The following is a 21,360-nucleotide window of genomic DNA, read 5'->3' on the forward strand; positions in this document are numbered from 1 at the left end:
GGAGCTATTTTCTAAAATCCTATGGAGAAATCTCATTGCTTTTTTGTGGAGGGAACCCATGCGCAGCTTACTTCCTGGTTTTAGGACGCGTCTCTTGTCTCCTCTTCACACACCACATTTTTCGCGGCACACGTACTTACAGCCAATCAGCTCTGAATGATGTGAGATGACGTATGGTGGGGATGGCAGCACTATGCCCCTATGGTCATTATTTTTTTGCCACACACATTAAATAGGAAAATATTCTGAGCATGCGCAGTGTAGTTTTTACAGTCACCATTAATTTAGACAGTAAGAGAGAGGGGCAGGATCGGGTTTTGTCCCACATGGCTCTAAACAGCTCAATAGGCACACACTGTAGACACTAATTAGAAGAACACATACTAAAACAGCAATGTACAGACGAATCAGATGATTAAACATGATCTTAAAATATATTTAATATATTTTTTAATTTATTTTTTGCATTTTTTTGTAATCATTATTTGTAATACTTTCTGCTGACACACAGTGTGGACGGATTGAGACAGCATGGTGTCCAGAGGGCTGCAGAGACTTCAGGGAGAAACCTCCGTGTGATGGACGTCCTGTCTGTTGGTTTGGAGAGGACTGAGGGTCTTTCCTCAGCGAGGAGGACCAGGCCTGATGGAGGAGCCCATGCTGGGCACAGCTGATACCAACTGCACAGGCCTAGTCTGTCACTTTATTTGACTAAATGTGTTCACTTATACATTTAATAGGTTTACACCTTCTGTCCATATGTGCTTTTTATTTAAAACATTTGATTAACTTTTGGTTCACATTTCAATAAATTGTATTTGTATTTGCACTCCTTTTGTCCATTATTCTTTCTGAAAATGTTAGATTACACATTCACATCTGACTGAAGATTGGCCCCATTTATTTGTGACGTTGCAAACTCTGCAGTACAAGGCACAAGTGATGTGAAGCTCATAAAGTGAGGCAAATAGAAATAATCAGCTGATGGAGTGTCGATGTGGAAATAGGTGCATTCGATCAGCTGACTATGTTTTTCGCCACACTTTATAAGCCTGACTATAACCACCCCTTCTCTGAGGTGCAGCGTCACAAACAAATGATGGTCCTGATAGACTACAAAAATATTCGGTGTGCAGATCTTTGTTTTCACAATAAAAGTAGTTTCTTAGTGAATGTCCTGTACTGGTCTTAAAATCTCATAACATCAGCTTTTAATGTTCCTCTTGGATGTTCTTCTTGACCCTCAGAGAAGGAGAAGATGTCGTGTCTTTCAGGCATGTCCTTTCCTAACAAAAATTACAGGAAACATAAAACATTATTGCAGAACAAGTGTGTTATTTATGAAAGAGGTGTGTTTGTGTGTTATGGGGCTGTTGATATAATTATGTTTTAATTGTAATCAGATTATGAATGAACAGTATGAAATTCATCAACATTGAAATATATGTTATTATCAAAATAATATTTAACTCAATCCCGAGGATGCTGGCTTGGTAGTTGCGTACTTCCAAGTCACTTCCTTCAGAAACGAAGCAAGTATGCTTCCAAGCCACGACTTCGGAAAACGAAGAAGAATGGAACAGGCTAACAAGTGTGCCACTCTCTCTAACAGTTTCAACATAAACTGTACCGAAAAGAAATACCTCACGATGTCTATCTAATTATGAACTTGCTTTACTTTCACGGAACACATTTTTGATGATAACAAATGTAACATATTTACCAACACATGTTCTACGCCACTACATACTTACATTTAAATGTGTGCTGCGTCGGTTCAGCCATTCTCCGCAAGGGTTTTTTAAATGGGTCCGTGTGCAAAGCATTGTGGGGATTTTAAGGACGCGAAGTCTACCCATGTGCAGCCTCGAAATTTCCCCCAAACCAAGGACGCGGCCTCGGTGGAATTCCAAGTATGCTGGAGATTGGAACAGTCCTTCGGCGGCACTCGATGACGTAGCATCCTTGAAATATTGGCTTGGAAGCCAGTATCCTCGAGATTGAGAAACGGCCCTTATTTCAGAAAAAGTTTGTATTGAAGTCAATGGAGAGAGAAAGATTATCTTTTGATCCCGTTTGAATTGTGCCATGAATTACACATATGATGTTTGTCAATCTTAAATAATAATTTCCATGTCAAAAAAGTCACAGCTTGTCGTAAAACTGTTGAAATATAAGACTATGAAAAATACGCAACTAGAAAGACTACAAATCCCAGAATCCCGGTCCCGACTAATTCCCCTTTTGTGTATGTACAGCTCTCAACATGCCCAGACTTGTAGTGATTTTCACCTACTTTAATACTTTCCGCCTCTTTCTGAAAGAAATAAGTGAAATATGCCAACGTGACGGCCGTCTTGGTGTGTGGTGCGAGACGGGAGATGTAGTTCATTGAGCGCTTCACACAAAAAAAGTGTTACTTCACAGTTTTACGACACATTTTAATTTTTTTAATCTTTTAAATTGACAAACATCATATGTGTAATTCGTGGCACAATTCAAACGGGATCGAAAGATAATCTTTCTCTCTCCATTGACTTCAATGCATAACTTTTCCGAAATAAGGTCCCATGGAGCCACTCTATAAGAACGATCTTCACTCCCCGACCTTTAGCGGCAGTTAAAAACCATGTTTTAAACCACTTTGTTTCAACCACTGCTATCTCGCAGGTCCTCCGTGTCCCGCCCTCTCTGTCTGTCTGTCTGTCTGTCTGTCTGTCTGTCTGTCTGTCTGTCTCTCTATGTCTCTCTCTCTATTCATTTAGCTAAAATGGTAATCCAACTTCTGGTGAAGCTGGTATACCAGCATGGTCTTGCAACACCAGGCTGGTCTACCAGCTTCACCAGCAACACCATGCTGGTCTACCAGCCTTTTGTGCCGGCAGACCAGCATAACAACCAGCTTCACCAGCATAGACCAGCATGAAACAGCATAAACCAGCAAAGACCAGCATGAAGTCCATGCTGGTCCATGCTGGTTTTTTCAGCAGGGTGGTATCTATAACTCAACATGTCTGACAGTTTCACTCCGTGGCAAACAATAGAATCTATCAAAAACATTACACATTGCTGTTGACTGACTGTCTGGGGAAAGACATGTTTATACACTTTACTGTGATTGGAAAGGATTTCATTTGTCTGTAAAACATGCAAACATGCCTGAAACTAGGACTGAGCTCTGTACGGGGGTAGAAAACATGCACGGTAAGAGAGGTGTCTTGTTACCATGTCAACACAAAGCATGCTCTCATGGGATCAGCCTGCAGTTGCCGTGGAGACCAGCTAGAGTCTGTAGCAGTGAAATTATGTGTTTTCTGATAATTGCAATTTATCCCAGGTGAATGACATACTGATTCAAAATCCTGCTTTTAAAAAAATCCATTACATCAGAGCTATTGAGAGTATACATATTTTGAAATGCTTTTCATATATTCACATTTAAAAGTCAATATATCAACTTACACATACAACACTTATACATAGTAAACACTTTGTATTAAGAATGAATCAGTTGACTACTGTTAGTGAAATATGAATATGGTTGTACTTGACTCTCCCATGTATATGAGTATTATACATAATATATATACCATTATGTTGCATATAATATACTGTATATGTTAGTGTATACAAATACTAAATATCTATTTATTTAGATTAAATATTATAATTTTTGTATTAATTATCTTGTAACAGTCTGTTATATAAGAGCACTTGCAACATGTGATGTAGCTCATACTCAGACTGACTGTCTTTCTTCATGCTGTCCACAACTGGGCCTCGGACATTGACATGTAACACTAGTGACCATGGAGTGGACAAGAAGTGGATGTGTATGTGTAGAAGTATGTTTTGCATTTGTCTTTTTATGCTGCCATGAACTGTTAACATCACTATTATCTGTTTGATGACATTAGACTAAACAAAAGATTGAAACCGATAACACATAATTCCTCAGGCTTTGTAAGAATCCTGAGTTAAAAAGAGAGCAACTCCATCTGTATTGTGTTTCTAAAGTGCAGAAAATACATTTGACTCATAATAGACACATGTATAAGCATGTGCTGTATGACCTGGTGTAATGGGGCTTGAGGTATGAGTTTTACTCACAAGTCATCCATCTGTTCTCTGCCTGAGAGAATGAGAGCAGTGCACATAAGGAAAAGCAGCCCACATCAACATTAGCTTTGCTGCACCCTTGTCTTTGTGGGTGTATCAACTAGTGTGGGAGGAAGTAGGTAGGTGGGGGAGCAAGCATATAACTGTTGGCGGTAAAGTCAGTCAGTCAGTCAGCCCACGTGACTGTTGAAGGTAAGCTCGCCACTGTCACTGCACTTCCTTTGCCAAGCAGTCGCTTTCACTTCTGCACAACCCGATCATCATCCAACTCTTCCAGGCTCTTCTGCTGATCACACTGTGTAATCTATTTTCTCAACTTGTCCTCTAGAAGCCTTTGTTTGACAGCCAAACACTCAGCCAGCCCTTCTCCTTCACTCACTCTCCTCCTCTCTGCCTCACCACTTTCATAGTGCATCTTCTCTCTCATTTGCATTTGTTCCGCTTCCTCAACAAGAAGCAGTTGACATGAAAGAGCTGTGAGAGAGGAACAGATTGCCTGAGCAGGTACACTGAGGATGGGGCTGTTCAGTGTGCAGCACTCTCTAAGTCAGACGTCTGTTGCTGATTGAACAGTATTAAGGTAAGTGACTTCTCACTGATTGATTTCACAGTTTTCAGTTGTGTTCTGGTATCTTGGTTTAGTCTTGCCTACACACCATCAGATATTTTCTATTTCATTCCCTCATAAGATGAATAATTATAAATCCAATTAATAGAGACAGAATGAAACAAGAAATGAGTCTAGAGATGTTTGCTTTTTGGTTACAGCTTTGTTAGAGTGTGTTCTTGCTATAGCAGAAGCTGGTTTTCAGAACAAGTTTTGCCTCTTTTTAAACCCGCTCCAAAGGCTTTTGTCGGCTGACACACTTTATTTGGGAGATGAAAGCTTCTTATGTACGAATGTCAGTTCTCAGTCCCTCGCCCCTCTCCTACGTCCCTCCCTCTCTCTTTGTACTGCATATATACATTTCTATGCCTGCATATAAAACACATCTTAAGAGTTGTATTCCTGCACAGCCTGCTCTTAAAGTTACTTAGCACGGATTTCAATGCCTCAATTTTTCTCCGCGCTCTGTAACATGAATATTACTGCTAACATTTAAATGTTTATTTTGGTGCTGTAGAATTGCACCCATGTCTTTCTGGATTTTATACACATGAAAAATTCCAATTGTTTTGATTGCCATATCAGCCATCTATCCTAACAATATTGCATATCTGTTATCATTAGTTGCTTTTGTATATTTATATGGTGCTTTGCTCCTGTCTTCTTTTCTGATGATGCTATGCAAATACTCTCCAAAACAGAACACTAATATCCTCCTTATGAGCAACTAGCATCTTGGCTAAAATCGATTGCAATGTTTGATCTGAGGCACAGCAGAGGTCTAATGCAAACTGTTCTTATCTTACAGGTAATTGCAGACTTGGATCTGGTACATCACGACAGCAGCAGGGTTACCATGGAGACTGGCAAGCCAGGATTGCAGAGTGCTTCAGTGCGCATCAGCACAGTCGCAGAGCAGAGAGAGCGAAGGATGGACCTCCATGCTCCACTGACGGCGGTTTATATCCAAGCAGTGCCTCCTGCAGCTCCCCGAGAGCCAGCCACACTGCATGTGGCCATGCCGCCGCTTTACTCCAAGGAGACACTTCCCTTTCTCACACTCCATATTAATGGAGGACTGCAGTGTCAGCCGGGATTGAGTCTGCTCGCGGCTGCTCCTGCAGCCAGACCCAAGTCCACAGGAAAACATGTATGTTCTCACTGTGGACGGGACTGTATGAAGCCCAGTGTGCTGGAGAAGCATCTCCGCTGCCACACCGGGGAGCGGCCGTATCCCTGCACCACCTGCGGAGTCTCTTTCAAAACTCAGAGCAACCTCTACAAACACAAGCGTACGCAGGCTCATGCTCGCCTCTGGTCTGAGTCAGAGCACAGCAGCATGAGCAGTCTGGACAGCATGTCCGGCTCCAGAGAGACCTGTACCTCCAGCCCGTCTCTGGACGAGCGGAGCAGGGAGTCCAGCAGCATGGAACAGGATGCCACACCTGCTGACACCAACAGCCCGGCCAGTACTGCAAAGGTCTTCTCTGTACAGACGCAGGGTTCTGTCGGTATACAGAATGCCATGACCCATGCAGGTCAGAAGTCAGAAGAAAATGAATGTGCAAAGGTAACAATAAAAAAACAGAGGACGGAAAATGAGAAACCTCCACTGACTGCCAGTCGACATCTTCCCCTTCAGAGACAAGAAGCCACTCTGTTCTCCAAGCAGTGGGAGAGTTCTGTATCCAGAGGGAAATCCCAGAGCCATGAGAGCACAGACTCAGGCTTCAGTGAGAGCGGGGACCACTACCCAAGCCCTGGCAGCCTTTTAACTGACCACAGTATAGATTCCCTTACCGAATCCACTAAGGAGTATCCTAAAGACACCACCAGCACAAACACAACTTCAGGACCAGGCCAGGCTGAACAGGAACACAAATGCATGGCCAGGGAGCAGAAATCACTAGAGGAGCACATATCGAAGCTGATTTCAGAGAACACAGCTGTTGTGGAGGACAAACAGCTAGAAAACGTTAGGCCACGAAAGACAGTTCTGTTCCAGCAGGGTAGCATTGACCTCCCCATGCCGTACACATACAAGGACTCCTTTCACTTTGATATGAGGATCAGTAAGGCTCCAAATGTTGGGTTACAAAGACACAAGAAGCCCAACTTCTACACCTCCGTGCCCACTCAGCGATCCAACACCGTGGAGCATGCCCCACTCATCCGCAGCCACTCCCTCCCTTTCAGTGTGGCCCTCCTGCAGCCGGACAGGAGCAGCCCAACATCCTGCTGTCAGAATGATTATGTAAGAATTGTCCGGAGGGAAAGCTCTGGCCAGATCACTCCGACAGGTTTTGTTCAGCCTGTGAACCAGCATACATCCCCCCACCGCCCACTGGTCCGGCAGACAGCCGTAGATGGCAACCACGCAACAGACGCTCTTTTCACAAGTTCATCTGTGGAGGAGGCCAGCACCGGCAGTCTCAGCTGCGACGGTGACGGTGGTGACATTTGTGGAGAGCCAAGCAGCAGAAAGTTCCGGAGGAAAAAAGCACAGAAGTTTGCCTACAACAAGTGGTACATGTATGGGGAAGGCACATTCAAAAAGCTTTACAATGCTGAAAAGGGTGGTGATGATAGTGTTAACAAAGGCAGGAAATGTTCCACAGACCCAGAGCAGGAGGTTGGGCGGGGCCTGCCAAAGAGTTTCTCAGTAGTTCATAAGGAGACAGTAACAATAACAGATTCAACCATAAACCTCACAAGCAGCAGCAGTGACACAGTGTGCCATTCAGGCTATCTTCCTGCAGAAACCCCTGTCTTTGCAAAGGTTTTGAATATAAAAACTAGCCAGCTTCATACATCATGCAGCTCTCTCAGGACACCGCTTCGGAGAAACCTGCCAGTTTCTTCAATTGGACCATTGGTTAGCCACCAAGCAGACAGTGTGAGCACAGCAGAAGCAGGAACAATTATTGATGCAGAAAAACATTTTGGCTCCACATTGCAGCTCTGTGGAGCCAAAACTATCTCTGACAGGGAAAAAAAGAAGACTAATGACAAAATAATTTGCCTTCTGGAGATGGAAACCAAACCTAACACACCGACTCAAAAACAGTCTGTCAGTAGCAGTACACCTCAGCAGGATAAAGATCTCAGTTGTATGAACCCTCCAAAAACTCAAAAACACACAGCGCTCATTATCAATGCAAATACATTGTCTGTTAGCACTTCCCCAGCCGACCCCCCCCACTGCCAAGGCCAGCTTCCTGCCCAAATACCAGCTAAAGTTACCTCATGATTCTGAATCTGGTGCAATTCCTTCACTGCATGGGGTGGATAAAACAACAGGAAGTGATGGATGTACTTTCAACTCTGTTCTGTCACCCTGTCAGAGTAAGCAAAGCTTTGCCTCGTTCAAAACTTCTGGGAGGAAAAGTGTTCATCCCGTCACACCAAAGCAAACTTGTGATATCATGAAGACAAATACTCTCAGCTCCACACAAGACCAGATCCCCTTGACTTGCACAGCCACAACCCTTTGTCAGGCTGAAAGACTAAATCCAAGTGAAACAGTTGGAGTAGCTGTAGTGCACAGGCAATTCTCATCAACCACAACAACCACAGCCGGCCGGCAGAGTTATCAGGCAGGATTACTCAGCACTTCAATACAGTCATCCAAATCCTCAGGGGGCTCAGTGCCTGTACAGTTACCCAGACCTGTTGCACCTATGGTTGCAAACTGTTCTTCTACTCCTTACTTAACCACAGCAAACTATCAGTCATCTCCTGCTGCCATTACAGCTCTCTCACACAATCAGGCTAACCTCCCCCCCCCTCTGTCACACACACAACTCTTGCCAGCATCAGAGCATTTCAGCTCTGTAAACTGTGCATATGGCAGCTCAAACCCCCTTGTGCTGCCTTCTCACATTGTGCCGTTGGACCAGATGCGGCCAGATGATCAGAATGTGTTTCATGTTCACACAGCAGACCTCCAGATCTGCCTCCAGATCATATCTGACGAGCAGCTGGCTCTCATTGAACCCCACATCGAGAGACAATCAGTCAGTGCCCTCTCACAGAGAGGTGAAGCAACACTCCCGGAAGTGATCCAGAAAAAACCTCTAAACTTTGATTTGGAACAAAGTGAGTCTTTACCCACACTTAACATGGAGAGAATGAAACCTCCAGTGCCCGTTCTATTTGTGAAGGCAGAGCTGACTGAACAGAAACACTTCACTCAGGCTACACCATCAGCTGAATCTACACATCCTGAAGCACTTGGCCCGTCGCATCGCCCACACAAAAGTTACACGGTCACTGCGACTCAGAGCTCCACTGGTCATTTTACGTCAACTGCTGCTTCACTCAGCGATGTCAAGTCAGGAAGGGGCCAATCTTCTGAGGAGGAACACTCTCTTTCACTGAACTGTTGTGCTGAGGAGCACCGGAGGCTCGGCCGCGGTGGGCTGACCTCTCAAACAAGATCTGAGAGACTGGGCCAAGCAAGACAAAACATACTTAACAATCAAGCAGGTAATGTAGGCACTCTTAAAGCTGTGGAGGATGCCTCTGCATATGAAAGCAGGAAGTTAGATAGTGGAAGAATCCATCCCGGTCAGGCCTCCGCAACTGCATGTGCTGATCAACTTTCTAGGTCACTTTCTTCATCTTCAATCAATAAATGCGAACATCCAAGACAGTTGAAGCCACAAGCATCCATCTCCTGCAGTTATCCAGTGCAAACCACATTATCCCAGAACCTTTCACAGAAAAGTGAGCTGTCACAGGATGTAGGCAGTTCAATCCACTCGGAGAAACCCCTGGCTCAGATTGTTCCAGTGTCTTCTAGTATCCAGGTAGAAAGACCTGAAGACGTTCCAGATGTCTTCAGAAGAAATCAGAGCCCTGCTGCAGGTATATGTGAATATTTTAATCAAATTAAGAATGTGTGAATGTGTCATTGATTTCCCTTTGTGGTCGAGAACATCTGATTTGAAATGAAACACTGACAGGAATGGCAAAAAACTGACAATTAGTGTTCAGCCACAGAATTCTGGGAAAATGTAATGATAGTAAAACATTCAGTATCGCCATGACAACCAAGCCTTTAGAGCAGGGGTTTCAAACTTAATTTCATCGCGGGCCACATCAGCATTATGGTTGCACTCAAAGGGCCGGTTGTAACTTTAAGACTTTATAAATATACATAAATATCTAATATATATAAAATAAAGTATTGAATTACATTATTGCCTCTGCATTGGCTTATTATCGGATAGGGTAATAACTTCATAATTAACTATGTCTGAAAGCAGAAGTCTGGGGCAAGTAATTGCAAGTCTCTTCAGTCTGTCACAAAATGAGATGCATTGTGGGACATATAGTTTATGGGCAATGAGCTTCTGTAAAGTGTCATGTAACCGTATATATTACACGTGTTATATTCTTTGCAAGCTCTTGCGGGGCCACATAAAAGGAAGTCGCGGGCCGGATTTGAGTTTTGAGTTTGACACCCCTGCTTTAGAGCCAGTCCCTTTCTTCACCTGCCACATGACTCTTCCCCCTGATAGAGGCTCTCCCTGCTGAAGACCATACTGAGGACCCAGAATGTGAACATCTCATGACCTCGTCGTCATTGCACAGGGTGCTGGGGTTCAGAAAAAACTCTAATGTGACTTAAATGGAGGCAAGAACAAGTATGTGAACCCTTTGGAATATCCTGGTGTTATGCATGGATTGGTCATTACATGATCTGATCTTCATCTAAATCACAATTATAGACTAACACAATCCATTTGAACTAATAGCGCACAGATTATTGTATTGTTCTTGTCCATTATGAATAAATCATTCAAACATTCACAGTGTAGGTTGGAAAAAGTATGTGAACCCCTAGACTTTAACGAAAGTAAATTGAGTTAGGAGTTGTTAAACTTTTTTTTGAATCAGTGCTCTCCAAAATAACACCACTGTGCACCTGAAGTTTTGCCTAAAACTACAAAACTATACTGGGAAAATGTTTTTTAGTCTGATTAAACTATGGTTGCATTAAAGGAGAAGAACAAGCAGCACTACGTGGCAGAAAAACGGCACCACATACCAACATGTAAACATCAAGTACGGTGCAAGGAACATCTTGAGTTGGGGCTGCTTTGCTGACTCAGGGCCTGGACAGCTTGCCACCATCAAGGGAAATAATCATTTCCAAGTTTATCATGATATCGTCATGATAAACATGAAAGATGAAATATGTGTGTGTATTATTAGCTTACGCTCATTATGTGCGTCTATACTTGTGACTTACATGAAGATCAGATCCCATTTAATGACCAATTCATGCATAAAACCAGGAAATTCCAAAGGGTTGACTTACTTTCTATTGCAACTTTATATAATACTTATGAACAGACTGCACTGGGATAGTTCTCACTAAGTGGTTTGACTCAACACATTCTAAGAGAGAAACCAGTTTTAACCACAAGAGGGCGCTGTATGATCACTGTTTCTTTTTGCAATTTGAAAAAATAAATGCAGGAATTATTATTACAAAGAAATAATCAAAAGATTTCTCGCTTAAACATCTCTCCATGGCAAACTGACATCATTGTCAAGCCTCACAGTTTCATTATACCACGTCCTGCATACAAGACTAATGTTTTTTAAGAAGTTTGGGACTTCAGACAATGATCAAGTTCCTAGCTGTCCGGAAAAGGCTCGACACCAACATATAGCAGTCAGGTGTAGAGGAGTGGGCCGGGGAGGACGTCATTTCCTTACAGCAGCAGGCAATTCTAATTCAGAGAGAGAGCGCATGTCCCTTTGTTTTCCATAGAGACATCTGCCCATGTCTGCCACAAGAACATGTATTGCTGTCTTTTATTTGGTTGATGGACTGTCAATATGATGTTAGTATGAGATAGATATAAGATTTATAACAATAATAATATAATATATTATGATAAAGTATTTTTTGGTGCTTTCGAAAAAATCTGTACCAGTTATGGTTTCTACGTTAAGAGTTTTACATTCCCTTAGGGCTGATAGAGGAGGCGCAGACCATGGGCCCAGGAGAGAGCACCCAGCAGGGCCGGGCCCGGCAGAGTGGAGGAACCAAGAGAGACCAGCCCAAGTCACACTGCACACATACAAGTTCACCAGATATGACGAAGTCAGAGGTGAGATGGAATGTGTTCACAGCTCGCTGATGCAGGTTTATTCTACAATTATTTTATCCTCACCCTCTCAGAGTTTCCTCACACATAAATGTACAGCCCAAACAACTTCCAATCATCTCTTGTCCTTTCTATGGTTCCTTACCTCCTTCTTCACATGTGTACATATACTAAACATAAACCCACGCTAAACTACAGACAGGAAAACAGCAAGTACACTTCAAATGCACAGGATTCTCTCCCATCCAGCATCCTTTCTAGTTTCTAGTGTTTCATTATCCTTAAACCTTCTACCAATCCCTCACAGATTCAGACTCTCCTGATCTTGGGATCATGTGGGACGAGGTTTCAGGTATAATGGGGGTAACAGATTTGTTTTTCATTTTTTAAAGGAATTTACCAAGAGAGAGAGACAGACATAATGTTGGTCTAATTACATGATGTGCAGCACAGTACATATATAAGGGAAAAGCCTGTAGTTGAATAGATGAATGAACAGATATTCTAAACCACACACAGTGGCCAGTGAGATATCATTTATGAGGCTTTACAGAGATGTTTCCAAAGATAAACACATCAGCAACACATTATGAGAAAAGCACTTACACAAGTCTTTACTATATAACAAATCCTTGGATTATCTTTTCATCATTTATGTCACTTTAGCTTTGCAGAGCTTGAGAAATGCAGGAAGCAAATGACAAGCTTCAATGGAGGGAGGATTATGATTGTAACACGGTAATACTCTTCTCTTTTGAACAGGCAGAAGACTTAGAGGTAAAGGGGAATGCCTTTAAACAGTCTGAGCAGCGTTTTCCCCAGACACACTCAGGAATGTCTGAGTACCCTCCACAGATCAAGTCAGAAACTCTGCACTCTGCCGGCAGTGGGTCCAGCCTTTCCAACTGTCCACAGGCTCCATTGGAAATGAACAACTTCTATTTTTCCGGCAGCACTCTTGACCAACAAACACAGAGCTTATGTGAATCTTATCCAAATCAACGTATCAAAGCACAGGCCATATCAACAGAAAGACAACATGCTTTGTCTCCAATTCAACCCAGCCCTCAGCAAACAGGAACATTTTCACAGCAGGACCAGAAGCAGAGCAGCGTCAGCGTCCAACATGCTGAATTAACCAAGTGTCAGAGTGAGCTAAAGCAAGTGTCCAGCTCCAAGGTGCTGCTGGGTCATACTGCATTGCTGCCATCAGAGCCTGTTCCACACCTACAACCTGAGGATGATCAGGACACTGTGGTTAAAGCAGCGAATGACCTCAGGGCACAGAGCAGTATTTGTGGGGGGGGCGTTTTCGGATGTGCCCAGCTTCATGGCTACCAGCCGGCCGAGTGTGTGCCGGTGAGCGGAGCGAGGCCTGTGCAGAGCTGCCAGGAACACACAGAGGACACCAGCAGCAGTGACGATGAAGGCAAGCTCATCATCGAGCTGTAACGTCCACATATGCTTTTTGGACTTTTACCTGCAGCACATGTATTCTCTTCAGAGCCAGCAGTAAGATTAAAGGCTGAGTTAGGATAGTGACCAACGCCAACACAACGCAACAATCTCAAACTGTCATTGACCATTTGGCTATACATTGCTTATCAAAACATTATAAATGTGAAGGTCAGTAGGCAAGTGGGTATTGTGAATTGTTATTATAAGTATACAGTAAAACTGCTCACTCATAACTGTGAAATTCTGACTGTCAGAAATCAGCTGTGACGTGTCTGAGTTCACACACTGACTGAGTTCACACACTGACTGTCACACACTGACTGTCACACACTGACTGTGTTCACACACTGACTGTCACACACTGACTGTGTTCACACACATTGTCACACACTGTGTTCACACACTGACTGTCACACACATTGTCACACACTGACTGTGTTCACACACTGACTGTGTTCACAGACTGACTGTCACACACAGTGTTCACACACTGACTGTCACACACAGTGTTCACACACTGACTGTCACACACAGTGTTCACAGACTGTGTTCACACACAGTGTTCACACACTGACTGTCACACACTGACTGTCACACACTGACTGTCACACACAGTGTTCACACACTGACTGTCACACACAGTGTTCACAGACTGTGTTCACACACAGTGTTCACACACTGACTGTCACACACTGACTGTCACACACAGTGTTCACACACTGACTGTCACACACTGACTGTCACACACTGACTGTCACACACTGACTGTCACACACTGTGTTCACACACTGACTGTCACACACAGTGTTCACAGAGCTGGCCCCCCACAACCCCATGTTAGGATCAATGCAGATCAACACACCGTTTGTATCTGGTTTAACTTGTTAATTTCTTAATTGATCATTTCCCTACTGTGGCTAGTGGCAATGTGGGTAGCTATCTGGGATTAGAGGTGTTTGCCTTCATTCCACTCATGCCCAATACCAGCACCCAGGCTTGCTTCGAACTGAACATATGAAAGAGTGAATGAATATAAAACAAAGACCTCTTTTTATTTGGCCAGCTAGCTCAATAGGAAAGCTACATGACACAAGCCTTCCTGTCTTGTTCTCAAGGTCTCTTGATGAGTGTTCACCTGTAGGTCTCAGTTAGATGGAACAGCAGGCTATGGTTTGTGTGAGCAGCGAGTTTGCTTGCTTTACATCTACCTTGTGTCTTTCTGCTTGTCTGCTGCTGCCGTTTCCAGACACACTTCTACCCCTGAACTGCTGACACGCTCTTACATACAGATACAGAACGATTGCCTTCCCACACACACACTCTCTCTCTCTATGGCAACTCAGCACCAGATGCAGGCACATTAGAAGACATCAGTTACGTTACCAACGAGCTAGCAAGCCAGCCAGGGACAAGGGAGGCTGCAATCAATTATATTCTGAAGATAAATTGACTCTCAAGCCGGCTCTCTCACAAACTCCTGCTCTGTGTGCAAGCAGACCGCTTCTCTCTCTCTCTCTCTCTCTCTCTCTCTCTCTCTCTCTCTCTCTCTCTCTCTCTCTCTCTCTCTCTCTCTCTCTCTCTCTCTCATCTATCTCTCTCTCTCTCTCTCTCTCTCTCTCTCAAAGTGCACTCTGTTTTACTCTGAATCTTCAGACACCACCTGTGTGTGTGACTCACATGCTGCAGCACTAAACAGATCTGTGTTGTCCGATCAGCAGGCGAAGCGGCATTGGCTGAGCCTTTCCCAGCCTGGGTTTTGTGATGAGTCAGCAGCTATGATTAGGCACCTGCAGTCACAAGAACAGGAAGTGGGTGCATGTGAACATGTTTGTACATAATTCAGCATTTGCATTATTTACACAGCTACAGCTCACGATGACATGCTTTCCATTCCTCAGCCTATTAGTGCTTAACAACTTTTGGACTTTACAGTTGTATGTGTGCAGGAGTGCAAGTTGATTTATTAATGTGTTTCAAATTGTTCAAATGTTGAATGAATTAATGTTCATTTTAATTTTGTTGTTTATAATTTTCTTGTGGAACCCTCGCCACCACCACAAGCCCCTCCTCAGGTCCCTGAACTCTGGCCCGAGAGCTGATTGAAGCCAGGCATCCTGCAGGTGGCGCTCTGCAGGCCATTCACACATGTTCTGCAATACACCTCAGCAAAAGCAGATGTGGACGATTTTGCACCAGTAAAATAAATAATTTTGTTAATGCAGTGTTGATTTCATTAATGCATTTAGACTCAAATACTAGTGAACACACACTTTCATTTGAATAGACAAAATATAGAGGATTTGAATTGCATTATTGTATTAAATATAGTTTTCTTGTCAATGTGAGTGGGTTAATGTCAGAAATGTTAGGATTGTCATTGTGGAAGAGATTTGTTTTATCCTTTTCAGGAAGCGGTTACTTTTCAAAAGTTGATGCCTTGTTTTGTGATGATACAGTATTAAGGATGTGCCTCTGTGGGTTGCCATGTGTGCCTATAGCCATTCTCACAGTATAGGGAATGGGAATGTGGAATCATCATCAGCAGGTGGGCAATACCAGGGAATGCTTCCTCATAACTCTACCGGCTGGGCAATGTCACTTTTGACTTTAAACCTTTTAAGCATGGTCAGGAGGTGCTGTTGTTTCATTGGCTTTTACAGCCACACCAGCAAACTAAACAAAAGAGAACATGGGATTATATTTCCAAAGATGTAACATTTGGCTTTAAGGTGTAGACACTAACTCCAAACACCAGTGAGGCACAAACATCAGTAACAGTGATTGGTCCATTCTTCACAGGGACCAATGTCATTCATTCGCTGAATTATGAATAATTGAGCTCCTCTGCCTCAGTGAAGGGCTTCTCTTTGTAAGTGCCTTTGTCTTTCGGGTGTGCTTTATTCTTTTCGGATGCTAAATAGCTGACAGATTTCAGTGGATGGCTGCGCTGCCAAGAATGCACCACAATTCCTGTTTATTTTTGTAGTTAATATATGATTAAAATAAGAAAAAAAGAATTGGAATATTTCAAAATACTCTATTTTTAGGTCTTCCAGCTGTAAATAGACAATTTGGCGATGACTGCCCCAACTCTGCCCTTTACGAGTCTTCTCCAGAGTAACAGTAGCAAACCTCCAGATGGCCCTGCACTCCATCAGTGTTTGACATGGAAGCTTTTATTTTGAAGTTAACAGGAAACTGGTGTGTCACTGGTGACTTGTGTCTAATCTGCCAGTTTTCATTGAAGCAGTGTGTGTGAGTGAGAGTGGGAGGACCTGGAGCAGCAGCTCTACTCTGTCGCTGAGGAGACTGATGAACATTAACAGGACTGAGGACAGCGCCTGCACATCTCTTCAACAGCAGTTTTATTTTTCCGATTGTTCACGTGTGATGGCTATCATGCCACCTGTTTGGATTCTTATCCTGGTGACAGCATCTTTGGCAAACGGTGAGTAGCCCAGAAGTGTTAGACATTTGTTGTGAGGCTTCAGTATTCATACTGTTCACATCAGCATTGAAGTCACTACAAATATAACAAACAACAACAAAAAGAGTAAAGTTGTGGTATCTTTTAGGCGCAAACACTGAGTCTATGTAAATATAAAGACACGTGGTCTTGTCAGGTAACAAGAGCCAAAAGTGAAGTGTAAAACTACTTGGTAATAAAACCGATTCTGATTCTGGTCATTTAGTGATGTGTAACACAGTAGAAGCCTCACGGGGACACTGTTTGCTATGTCTACTGTTGAAATGAATCCATTATCAGATAATTCATTGTCAGTTGACCAGGCAACCAATCAGATCACAGCCAGTGTTGATATTACAGTCACCAGCATTGGATTACCACTTCTAATATAATATGTTCAGTAATGCAATTTGAGGCAGAAGTTAAGAGAGCAAGTGTGTGATCCAGCAGGTTCCTCATGGAGCGCAGCTGTGAGCCAGGGGGAGGAGGTGGAGGGGACGCCCCATGAAGTGGAGCCCTGCTCTACCTGTGGCCTCCAGGGGCCCCCCAGACGCTTCAAGAGATGCACATGTTACACCTACAAAGACAAGGAGTGTGTGTATTACTGCCACCTGGACATCATCTGGATCCACTCACCAGAGTAAGTCTTATTTGATCTGATAGCACTGTTCTGTCCCTTTGATGCTTCTATAGGGTTTCCCTGAAGAATCATCCAACCATGCTTTACTGTGTTACTCATCTACTTACATAGTGTCTGTTATCACAGCCTTCCAGCTTCAGTATCTTATTAGTATACGAACATTGAAAAGCTGGAAAGCTATCAACACATTACATCTTGTATACATCAGGACACACATGACATATGGATGTGTTGAAAGATGCCAACTTATTCCAGGTTTAGTGCTTGACAGTTATAAAATAAGTAATATGAACATATGATGTCAAAAGGTTTCAGTTGCCCAGGGTGTCCCTCAGAAACGCAATAAGGCTTCGGGCCGAGTGCTGCTGCTCTCTGGACCGTACAGAAACCTTTTCTGGGAAACCCCTGGCTGTCAGTGACCAATTTGTGTTAAACTGGTTAACCATGCAGGCACAATGCAAATAATAATACAACTTTGCAAGCTTTCAGAAAGTAGTTTCATTATCTTCAGATTCTTCTTAGGCAAATACATGGTGTTCACCTCGAGCTGGAGGTGAACGGGAAAGCCAGGCTTCAGATGTAGAGCTCACCAGCAGCCGACCTTCAGATGTGATGCATGCTGAGGTCAGCTGAGGAGGAATTGAAAAGGTTTCGATTTTCTGCAGTTTCAAAGAGATTGGAGTTACTCTCCTTTCACTGAGTTCATTTTAGTCCCTGTTAACATGGCAAGGTAATGTGATCAACACACCTTTGTCTATGTGCTTATTCCTGCTCAGATTGAACTCATTCCCAGTCTACATTGGGACAAAGGTCTTCATTTAGAGAAAGAGTACAAATAACATGAAACTCAGGAGCTTGCCACACAAGTGCATTCATATAAGTAAATAGAAGATATCACAGGAGATTGGACCGTTTCATTGCTGTGTACTCATACTACCATCAATGTGGAACCCACCTGAGATGATCTTGACCTTGAGAAGATTGAGGCGAGGTTAACGTGGGGTGTAGGTTATACACCCATGTAATATTGATGATAAATACATTTGCCAAAAACTCTCTTAAGACTTTGAGAACCTTGAAACACCCTTTGCTCTGTTATCTCTACTTCACGGTGCAGATAAGGAAGCTCGACACAAGGTTTTTATAACTATCATCACACAGTGAGTGAATACGCGAGATGACCAGAGAAGGTGGAAACTGAAATAATAATATTATCATTATTCATATTATAAACTAATGCTGGCTCTCAATATGCAATGAAATGTTTTCTTATGCTAGATATGTTGTCTTTAAAATGTATTCCCAATAGTGGACATGACCAAATCATTGACATACCCAGCAGCACTCCAGTTTGAGTTTACTGTTCATAAACAAACAGCGGACTGCATATTAGAAACACCTCTCAATGTGCCACTGCCACTGTTCCAGCCTCTGCATCACTGACACAGGAACATGACGAGCCTTTAGTCTCAAAGTACAAGAGTTCCCTTCTCTTCTTCAGGCACACTGTCCCATACGGTCTGTCCAGCTACCAGGCGCCCCAACGTGAGCGGCGCTCTGCTGGGACTGAGCGGGGGGGCAGGGCCCAGCGCTGTGTCTGCATACAGCAAACTGACTCCGACTGCAGCCGCTTCTGTGTGAACAGGTAACTAACACAGGACACAAGAATGTTATGTTTAGAATATACAGTGATCACATGTTCTACCATAGCTACTGAAAACACACATATCTCATTATCCTACAGGTGTCCATCAAAACCAAACCAAAAATGTAACCCACTCTAACTCATCAATATTTACCTGCTGGGAACCTTAGGAGCCATGATCATCCCCATGCTTGACGTGTCCTTACTTTGTATTGTCTCTTTAATGGGCATTCTGGTTGGGGGATAATGTTTGGGCACAAGCTTATTGTATTAGGTTTTCAACTATAATTTAAACAAGGCCTAAGGTCTAAAGGTAATCTAAGGTGTTCCTCTTTAGGAAATGAAAAGTGTCTCTGTGTACTTTTGGCCACAGGCGGAGGCCCCCCAGAGCAGAGTCTGGAGCTGACAGGAGGAACGCTGCGCTGTGATCACATGACGTCTCAGTGACATCATCACCACCTGTCCTGCAGGCAGCCCTGACCTGCTGCTTTCTATCCGGCTGAGAGGGAGAATGGTGAAGGAGATGCACAAACTGAAAGTGAAGACAGCAGCTCTGCAAATGTCTCCTCAGGGTTCTTCTAACATCCTGTCACAACGTTCAAACATGAAAGACTTCGGTGAAGCTCACATGTTCAGGATTTGTGAAGTGGAGGCCACATCATGTTCAAATATCAGAGGGAACATGATCTCACAGCCGTGCCCCTGCACAGGGACTTCTTTGGCCACAGCCAGTCACTCAGCCTTATGTTTCAAAATTCAAAAATGGTCACAGTCACGGAAACAACCCGTACATTTTATATTAGCTTGTTGTTTCAGCAGTAATTGTGGAAAGCATTTGGATGAACTACTTTACTTTGCTATGATTTTTTGGAGGAAATGGAACTTGTGTTAAGCTGTATCCAAGGATTGTGAAATAAAAATGAAATGTGTTTTAAGATATATATTACATATTATACATAATTATATTAGGGCCGGGACTCGATTAAAAAAATTAATCTAATTAATTAGAGGCTTTGTAATTAATTAATCGAAATTAATCGCATTTTTAATCGCATATAAATATTTGACCTAAGAACAGTGAGAAGCAATTTTTTTCACATGGATTTTAGTATACCATTAGGCGCATTCACACTGCGGTACTTTTCCCACAAAGGTTCATGAGAACTTAGTTCATGAGAACAAATGAAGCCGCTGACGTCACTTCTTCTTCTTCTGCTTTGGGTTTACTGGCAGGCCGCAAACCACTTCACGGCGTATACTGCCGCCCAAAGTCCCCGGCCGGAAGTCCCCGGAGTTGGGGACTGGCTTCAGTAGAAGCTGCTGGGAGTCCCAGCAGCCTTCCGAGTAAATCGCCAGAACGCCGACACCTCCTCATCTCCACCGCTCCCATGTTTTATTTTGTGTTGCCATAAGTTAGTCTCTCTGCGTTTCTGCGCTGGGCTAATGCTAATAATGCTAATGCGAGGATAATAAAATGGCGGCTTCACCAAACTTTTTGGGAGTTTTACGGGGCGTGGTTTGCAATCCGCCCAGCCAATCAGAAATATAGCTATTTTCTCACAAGAGAGCCGTACGAAAGTCCCTGCTCTCTAGCAGCTCTCTGCTCTCTAGCAGGGACTTTCGTGGGGGTAAAAAGGTTCTCATGAACTAATTTTAGTACCGGCTCTTTATGGTGTGAACGCGATAAAAGAGGCTAACGTCCACGCTAGCTGCTATATGTTTTGCATTGAGGTGATATTTGAGGCTTGATGTGCTGCGGTGATATGCGGTGATAATTCCTTTTTGCATAATTTGCACACAACCGTGCTCTTATCGACGCTTCCATCCGTCCGTTTTTAAAAACAACATTTCCCACTGTTGTTCACTGTGGTTTGTTGTTGTCTGAAGTCATGAACGTTAGTTGGTGCTCCAGTATAATCGGTACGCCTGAAACTCATCCAGTGAGAAACGTTCCGCGGTGCAAAAATAAGTGCGATTAAAATGCGTTAATTTTTGTGTAATTAATTAATCTTAATTAACGCGTTAAAGTCACGGCCCTAATTATAATATGTAGTTTGAATGTGTATAAAAAACGTTATATATAGAATTATATTGTAGATGTGATCACAGAGATGATGTTAAGAATGAGAGCTATAACTTTGTGGTAAGATGGCAGTAGATCAATATCATCATGTATGTGTAATGTTCATAAATTGTATCTGTTGGGGAAATATTTCCCAAGGCCCATAACTTTGACCCAGTTGATCAGTTCAAGCTGTCCTGACTGAGCACACGCACCTGTAACCTTGGCTGCTGTGC

At 43.2% G+C, this 21,360-nt stretch overlaps 2 protein-coding genes across 3 annotated transcripts; both read left to right on the top strand.

Annotated features, from left to right (window-relative positions):
* The first annotated feature begins 4,303 nt into the window (after window positions 1-4,303).
* Window positions 4,304-13,552, top strand: znf831 (zinc finger protein 831). The gene is given in 5 exon segments (XM_034198672.1): window positions 4,304-4,699; window positions 5,535-7,976; window positions 7,978-9,595; window positions 11,699-11,856; window positions 12,616-13,552. Coding segments are annotated over 4 exon segments (4,860 nt in total). The 5' UTR covers window positions 4,304-4,699; window positions 5,535-5,582; the 3' UTR covers window positions 13,306-13,552.
* A 2,696-nt stretch (window positions 13,553-16,248) lies between these two features.
* On the top strand, window positions 16,249-20,001 carry LOC117534478 (endothelin-3). 2 transcript variants are annotated; one of them, XM_034198670.1, is made up of 4 exons: window positions 16,249-16,759; window positions 17,225-17,417; window positions 18,919-19,062; window positions 19,436-20,001. In XM_034198670.1, exons 1-4 carry the CDS (start codon window positions 16,624-16,626, stop codon window positions 19,488-19,490), a joined length of 528 nt encoding a protein of 175 aa, XP_034054561.1. In that variant the 5' UTR covers window positions 16,249-16,623; the 3' UTR covers window positions 19,491-20,001. The 2 variants fall into 2 exon arrangements, with proteins under 2 accessions (XP_034054561.1, XP_034054562.1); XM_034198671.1 differs by having other exon boundaries at window positions 16,256-16,759; window positions 17,228-17,417.
* Window positions 20,002-21,360: the final 1,359 nt, after the last annotated feature.

Source organism: Gymnodraco acuticeps, unplaced genomic scaffold, assembly GCF_902827175.1.
Source record: "Gymnodraco acuticeps unplaced genomic scaffold, fGymAcu1.1, whole genome shotgun sequence".
NCBI lineage: Eukaryota > Metazoa > Chordata > Actinopteri > Perciformes > Bathydraconidae > Gymnodraco > Gymnodraco acuticeps.

What these genes read in the sequence shown, in the direction of transcription:
- LOC117534478 (XM_034198670.1), top strand. Translation starts at nt 16,624, where the DNA reads ATGAACATTAACAGGACTGAGGACAGCGCCTGCACATCTCTTCAACAG. An exon ending in ATCTGGATCCACTCACCAGA is followed by an intron (nt 17,418 to 18,918) that starts GTAAGTCTTATT and finishes TCTCTTCTTCAG; the next exon opens with GCACACTGTCCCATACGGTC. An exon ending in AGCCGCTTCTGTGTGAACAG is followed by an intron (nt 19,063 to 19,435) that starts GTAACTAACACA and finishes TTTTGGCCACAG; the next exon opens with GCGGAGGCCCCCCAGAGCAG.